General features: G+C 34.0%; 1 protein-coding gene across 1 annotated transcript in view; it reads left to right on the top strand.

Moving 5' to 3' along the window:
* Positions 1-167: 167 nt before the first annotated feature.
* The window catches only part of LOC132559091 (dynein beta chain, ciliary-like), a 55,562-nt gene continuing 47,599 nt past the window's right edge, over positions 168-8,130 (top strand). The window contains exons 1-8 of the mRNA XM_060223702.1: positions 168-524; positions 3,296-3,483; positions 3,846-4,032; positions 4,546-4,645; positions 4,840-5,051; positions 5,432-5,665; positions 6,024-6,191; positions 6,593-6,709. Coding sequence (XP_060079685.1) covers positions 168-524; positions 3,296-3,483; positions 3,846-4,032; positions 4,546-4,645; positions 4,840-5,051; positions 5,432-5,665; positions 6,024-6,191; positions 6,593-6,709 — 1,563 coding nt within the window. The remainder of the gene's footprint in view (positions 525-3,295; positions 3,484-3,845; positions 4,033-4,545; positions 4,646-4,839; positions 5,052-5,431; positions 5,666-6,023; positions 6,192-6,592; positions 6,710-8,130) is intronic.

The raw sequence follows: 8,130 nt of genomic DNA, 5'->3' as shown, positions 1-8,130 counted from the left end.
GCTGTCATTACCAACGAGAGAAGGGAAGGGAAGACAGAAGAAAGTCTCTTTGATTTGAATGAATTAGGCAAAACAGTCATCAAGATCTCGTCCTGTGGGATGCAGGAGTGAAACGGGATTATTTTGAAAGCATATAGACTGAGTTTTCGCAACTTGTAAAGCTCAGAATGGCGTCTGACTTGGAACTCGGCGATAGCCGAGTAGAGTTCATTGCTGACTATGTCATCAAAACACTGAAAGTTAAGCCTGACAAGTTTTCAAAGATGTACAGTCAAGAGGAAACAAAGTTGATGATACTTGAATTTTTTGAGAAACCGGAGTTCGTTTCTTTGGTGGTTATTTCATCAGGCAGCGGCGCTTTGAGTGTCCAGTATGAATGGCCATCAAATCCCAAAGCAAAGGCATGCTACTTCGTGAAGAGAGGTCGTGAAAACATTCAGAAAGACGCAGATTATAGGAAAAGTTTCATCTATGGTGATTTGTCTTATGCACCGTTGGATCAACTCTCTGCATTTGTTGACGAGGTAACCGTTTAAGTTTAACACTTTAATATGGATAACAATGATGATATGTTCAATGAATGAAAATCTCTCTGGTATACTCATAAGCCCTAAAAATAGACAATCTCAAAGGGGTCAATAGGGACCCTTTAATTAGCACTATGAACATGTACGTAACAGAATAATGCCAACTGGCTTATAAATGTGTGATGAAATTCCAGCTAAAGCTAGAAAAATGATAAAACTTGGGTATAAATTTAACATCCCAATGACGGGACGATGTAAGACCGATGTTGGGTGGGTAATGAGAAGTTAAGGAGGAAATCAAGGTGTTATTTTGCTGATGGGACAGAACAGAATTTTAAGTAGAATAGATTAGATTGAGAAGTAGGGAGGCTAACTTCACCTCAGAATGTGGAATAAGATCGGCTGCTGACTAGAGGTAGAGAGAGCAAAGACAAATTATCGGCTTCATAGACCCAAAATAATCTCTAAGCAGGATATTCTACTTTCAAAATCCTACAAAGCAAAACAAAGTCCACACGGAATAGGCAACCAATCAAAAGTTGGTTAACATAAATAAACCACTTCTGCCAACATGATGATTAAATAGGACTGCAAACAGGGTACAAAGTACTCTGTGACACAATACCAGCTTTATGAAATTCCCCAATAACACACAGTATTACAAAATGGAACCTAGTAGAAACAAACTATCCTAGCTGGCCTAGTGATACAGTGTCACTATATGCAAAGGTGTGTATAACTGGAAATCTTGTATCGCAAAATCTGACTCTGCTAAAATACTTGCCTGATATTATGTTGTATTTGGAACACAGAACAGAGAAATAAACACACAAAATATTCTTCACAATAATAACCTAAAATCTTAATAAAAAAAAACCTAATTATATGGCCTTAGAGACTCCTAGTGGTGCTTTTTACCCAGATTTTTAGAAACTTAACTTTGAGATAAATAATCCTTTTCAAAAAAGCAGACTACCGGTACATTACTTCCAAGTTTCAGAAGACATTTATTTACAAACAAAAGTTTGAAAAACGATGCCTGGTTACAGATCAGATCATCCTTGTATATTTTTCAAAGTCGAGCCAATAGTGGATACTGAAACAAAATACTTCTCTATCAAAAGATAGACTAACTTTTATACAAGTCGAGCATATAACAGAAACTTAAGACAAATGTCTTGTCAAAGGTGATATAGAAATAACATTGTAGATATTGTGGCCTAATTGACAAACTCTCTTTTTTTAAGATTTTAGATTAAAGTTCACTTACTGAAAAAAGTTTAGAGTTGAAATTAGAAGAACTAGAAAAACATATGTATTGGGAAAAAATTAAAAACAATAAAGGAGAACTGGAATCTGGAAAAGTAAAGTGGAAGGGCTTCTGTCATGATCAGAAGCAAACTGGTATGATAATGGGAAAAAAAACCCAGCAAATTATTTCTGATCAAGATGAGACGATCTCATGATCAGTTGAAGAAATTCTCTAAGAATCATCATCTCACCAAGAGTGTGTACAGTAGCTAGTTCATCTGCTAGGTTGAGAAGGATACCTAGTGGTTAGTCAGAAGGGTTCTGACTACCATATATATATCAATCTGCTGTTATATTTTTGCCTTGGTTGTGGTCTTCTTCAACCAAGACAAAAATAAAATTGCAGATAGATGGTGAGAACCCTTTGGGCTACCTAGCGGTATGTAAGCCGTCTTAAAAAGTTAGTAAACAAACTAAAAACGAGGAAGAAGAACAACTCCTGAAGTCAGGTTTCAAACAGTATATTCTACTTTCTTCTTTGAAAGTTGGTTGCCAACATGTTTAGGATAACAGGAAACCCTTCAGAATTTTGTGATGATCTCTTGTGAGATCTCTGTTATTGAACTCTCTAGAACTTATTTCTTGTTCATGACCTATAAACAGTTCACTTCACTTCAGCCATACCTCTCATGCTCGCTGCTATAGACCTATGCAAAGAGTCAGTCAGCTAAGACTGAACTATATGAACTATCCAGCAAAATCAGGCAAAATTAATAGCATTAAAAGATAGTCAGATGTTTCCGATTATGTCTCAACTCTCTGGTTTTAAGAAATCAATGATTTTATGTGAAAATTAGTGTAAAATCAACAATTCACTGGAGTATAAAATTACCTTTACTATTTTGCTAGTGTTAACTGTTTGGTACAAAAATACAAAGTTCTTGCATGCATGTCTTTTATGATACTTCTGGGTTTTTTCCAAAATTGCATAACTAATCTTTTCAAAAGCAACAATAAGAAAAAGCATAGAAATTTTCAAGTTGAACTGCAATGCTAATTATCATTATAAATCATTTCTTGCATGTGATATAACTTAAATGAAGGTTGGAACTTTTTTTACCTAGCATTACAGTAACTACTTTCAGTCTCAGATTTGAATAAAGTTGTTTCTAAATCAGTTTCACTGACATTTTGAGATAAATAATCTTATTTTTATTTGTAAACTAGTTGATAGATTTACTTGTCAGACTGGTCAGTTCTAAGTGGACACTAACTACAGATGAAAACGAAATGGGCATAAGTTAGATTAACAGCTGTGAAAAATATAAGGGGCTATATATGACAAGTTCATGATCATGGCTCAGTGAAGAAAAGCTACAACTGTATGATTTCAATGAAAACTGATAAACAAGAGATTTGATGTTATCAACTATAAAACTGCATGTTGGTCTGGGTGAAACTAAAAACTTGAATCTTGAGAATCAAAATGTTATGGAAAGATTTCTTTTTTCTGACAGGTGCTAGTTCCTCTGCTATCAAATGATAGGAATCACGAACAATGGCCCCAAGTAGTGTCAAACGATGTTACTCGCCATGTACACAATTTGAAAAGCAATGTGTATGTGGTTTCTGGACAAGCCAAAGGGAAAACTCTTCTGCCATTACCAGTTGGTGCAGAAAGAGTGGAACAGGCGGATGAGGATAAGTATGTTTACTTGAGTAAAACATTAATATGAAATAATCTGATGAATTGATAAAGGTAACAATATGTATGTATATTTCTTTAAAAACCCAGAAATTCCTGAAATGCAGATGTTGATTAAAAGTAATGTATTGCATATCTAATGTGCTAAAAAAAAATAAATGCTGTGGAAAAATTTTGTTGAATGCAATCAATATTGCAAGTAATTGACTTAATCCAATTGATTAAATGTAAAATAAAAAATGGCAGGCAAATACTGGTAATGAGGAAGGGTATTCATTTTTACAAAAATAATAAGTAATAAAGTATTATCATAATAATCTTAATATGATGTCACAAAAATTGTGTTTTTTTTTGTCAACTAGGGATTCGTTTGACAGAACTTTGATACACGCCATTGAGTCTGTGATCATTGAATGGACTCATCAGATCAGAGATGTACTTAAGAGGGATTCTGCACAGCCCATCCTTGAAGGTCTCCATCCCACACCATTTGTTGAAATTGAGTTTTGGAAAAACAAAGCTACCAACTTGGAATGTATCTATGACCAGGTAATTAGGATGGGGATGTTATATATATATATAAGACATTGTCACATACCTGACAAAAGAAGACAGTTTTTCACTTGTGCCCTATATGGGCCTCCAACACATTCAATGGCACCAAATTGCCCAGATAAGAAATTCTACAACTGCCTAATCATTACACCATCTGTGTCATAGTGGTGTCAGGATGTTTCGATGGTGTAATAATTGACCATCGTTGAATTTTTTGGCTAGGCAATTTGAGGCCATAGGTCATTAGTTTGAAGTCTGGATAGGGCATATGAGTCAATAATTGTCTTTCTTTGTCATTTCTGTTACAATGTCCAAAATATTAGTAAAATCCAGATTTGCATTACCTGTTGTAATTGTACCTGTGTATGTTGTGTTTTCATTAAGTTCTACTACAGTGCAAATTATATTACATTTACTTTCCTTTGTTAAGTTCCACTACAACACATACATGGGTGTCTATATTGATTTTTTTCCTATGTTCATAAATAGAACTACTCTTTTTAATAGCTTCGAGATTCCAAAGTCAGAAAGATGGCAGAGTTGTTGGAGCGCACTCAAAGTAGTTATTTTCCTACCTTTAAAGACATCTTCAGAGATGTTGTGGCAGGTATGTTATGACTGATTTCTTTCAATTATAATTCTTCTAAAAAATGTATGTATGAAATAAATATCACTTATCATGGTGGTTATAAAAAACGCTGCATGCTGAACATAACTTACAAACAAAATTTAAATATTGTAAAATTGAAAGATCACACAGCACTTCATTGATTCAGAATGCCTATGTGATTTATATTTCAGCCCTCACCGAAGCCCAAGATATTAATATGTACATGACACCACTTCGTCATCACTTTGAAGACTATGAACAGGCTGAATTTGATGAAAGTATTCCACTTTTGGCTCCAATGATGCAGACTGTTTGTCTGGTGTGGTCTCACTCTCAGTATTACAATACACCAGCTAGAATCATTGTCCTACTCAAGGAGATGTGCAACATGACCATCAATATGGTGTGTATAATCATTAGACAATCTGAGGGAGAGTTTAATAATATTACAAAATTTACTTCCCTAATATCTCATTGGTTTTATTCTCAAAAAAGAAGATACTCTGTCAGAAAAATAGGTTTAATACCTTAAGTATAAAAACAATGAAGGATAGTATCTTTTGTGTAAACACATAAATCCCTTATTTTCATTTCATGATTTAGTTACAGTTTTCAATGCCTTTTGATGACTAACAATATAACAGAAAAAACACCAGTATGCCAATAAGCTATAAATGTATACTTTGTCAGTGGTATATGCTAACTAATAAAAGTCTCAATATGCCCCCATTAATTTGTTGTTACAGTGATCAAAATAATTGATCTATTTTCTTTAATTTGTAGGCATCAAATTACTTGGAACCAACAGAGATTTTCAAGGGGGAGCTGGAGGAAACCATAGAAAAAGTACGCAAAGCTTGTGATGTTCTTAATGCATTCAAGGCCACCTATGAGGACCACAAGAACAAACTGAAGAGCTACTTTCCAGAGGGAACTGAACCAAGACTATGGGAATTCGCTCCAAAACTTGTGTTTGCAAGATATGACAAATTTCTTGAGAGAGTTGAAACTGTGAAGGTAATCAAGTTATAGTGACACTTTCAAATATACATCTTTTGGTCAGAACATATTTGGTACCCACTATACAAAATTGAATATCTCTCTACAAAACGATCTCAGTTTCTACTTATCTGCAGAATAACTTGAGAATATACCAATATTTGTAATATATAGCATTCTGTAACTTTGTTTTGGCATGTAATTGTTCTTACAGATATAACTGTGCGAGTTATATGATGTGACATGCATTAAAGATTTTACTTACAAGTATCTTAGAATAAGTCTGGTTAATATTGCTGTGTTTACTATTTGCCTCCTTATTAAGTGAGCTTTGTGGAATTAGTTTATATTTCCTTCCCCCTTTTTCAATTTCAAGGAGTTGATGGAGACTGCTCTTGAATTTATGAAGCTGGAGAAGATAGAATTAGGTGGAATAAAGGGTAAAATGCTCAGTCAACAAGTTGTCCAGCTGTTTGAAGAGTTCAATGCCCAATACAAGGTGTTTACAGAGAAGAACTATGACTGTCTGGATCCAGCAAGCAATGTGAGCAGATATTTTTACTTCACTGATCTTTTACTAAAACCATAATTTAGCATAAGGATATGGTCCATTGAAAATGTAACTTAATGCAAACAAAAAACCATGAATCTTTTATGGACTTGGAAAGTTGGCAAGAAAGTAATTCCTCCAAAATTCTTTCTTAGATCTAAGGGATATATTGCATCTTAATTCAAGACAAAAAAAGGTATTTCAATTAATTGATATGGTCCATTCTTGAGATGTAATACATGAAATTGTGATGAATTATGAGAATTTTCAAGAACTTTGAAAATTATAGTGAGTGAAATTGGGATTGGGAAAACTTACAATTTGGCAGAATTCTTATTTAAAAATCTTTGCTTGGCTTTCAAATTTCAATCAATGAAATCTTCTTGGTTTGACAGGAGTTCCAAGATGATTACAACACTTTTTTGGAGAAGGTTTTTGACTTTGATAGACGACTTGCTACCATTATCTGCCAAGGATTTGATGACTGTTCAGGCCTGGAGGCACAATTTAAGGTAGGTTTTCAACAACTATTCTGATCAGAAGGCCAGCATCCCTATTGCAATACAAATGGATAATTAAAGACATTTCCTGATTTTGATTATATATACTACTTATCCCTTTCCAATTTCTAGTAGGGCTGGTACGAGAGCTTGAGTAAATAGACATGAGTGGAATAAGAGGAGTTTGATGGTTTGAATGTGTACCCAGATTGCTGTTAAAATAGGAAACATTCTGTCTGCCATTTGTGTCAATGGTAAAAAGTGATTCACCAATACAATATCTCACTCACCAAGGAAGACATCTTTTTATCCCCCAGGAAATGCTTTTGTTGGGGATATTAATTTGGACTCTGTCCATCCAAGGGTTTTTCCAGGCTTGAACTTCAAAACCGTTCAACTCAACTGAACAAAACTTAAAGTAATTATTAAGTTAGTGCCCTTGTTGTGCATTTTGCTATTGACAACACTTAAGTTTTCAATTTTTTTTTCTGTTACCATGGAAACAGTAAAAAATTAAATTAGTGTTAACTTTTCATTCTGGGCTACAACTTCGGAACAATTCCACTCAACTCCACAAAACGTTTTGATATATTAGGTTAGTGCATTATTTTTGCCATTTCTTATTGAAGATATTTTTTCATTTCTCTTTTTACTGTTATCAAATTTTTCAATTTCCTGTAACTTCTTTTTTACTTCAAAGCTTATAGAGTGTTGCATAAATTTGTTCAAGGATGATACCAAGCTCTATTCATATATCAACAGTCAAACAAACAGGATCTACATCAAGATGTAATTTCTTACTACAGGGTTGATATGTAAGATATATATATATATAATGTTGAAATTGAGGAGATACAAGGAAATTGAATTTATATTTGACAAAAGGAGATGTTACATTTTGCACTAGCACTGCCATAATATTAGATCTTCAGGTGATAGTAGCAGTACATAATTGATGTTACAATAGTTATACAAGTGTAGTATGATAAAATGAAGCTCATGGTAAAGTGAACTGGGGTTAATTTTACCATTATGGTGCAATTCATCATGGCCATGTTAAGGTGAACCATTACACTAATTTCTTACTAATTACCTATTTTTACCATTTTTTTCATAATCACCCTTTTTAAATCTTATAAACACACAAAAAACAAGAAATATATCTTGAGTGAGGACATTTACGGTGGGGCAGAGGTTCACTTCATCATGGCCATGATAAAGTGAAATATTACACTATTTTCTTTATCACTTTTTTTTCTTTATCACTTTTTTTCACCATTTTTTTCTAATTACCCTATTAATTAAATTAAACACATAAATAACAAAAAAAATATGTCCTGGGTGGGGAAGTGAACCCCTCTTACCCTGCCCTGCCTTGCCCTGCCCTGTCCTGCCCTTCCCTTCCCTGCCCTGCCCTGCCCAGCCTTGCCCTG

Source organism: Ylistrum balloti, unplaced genomic scaffold (genome assembly GCF_031769215.1).
Source record: "Ylistrum balloti isolate Yb309-2 unplaced genomic scaffold, AGI_CSIRO_Ybal_v1 Utg370854, whole genome shotgun sequence".
Taxonomy (NCBI): Eukaryota; Metazoa; Mollusca; class Bivalvia; order Pectinida; family Pectinidae; genus Ylistrum; species Ylistrum balloti.
The sequence above is the reverse complement of the archived record's forward strand: the minus strand, read 5'-3'. Positions and strand labels throughout refer to the sequence as shown.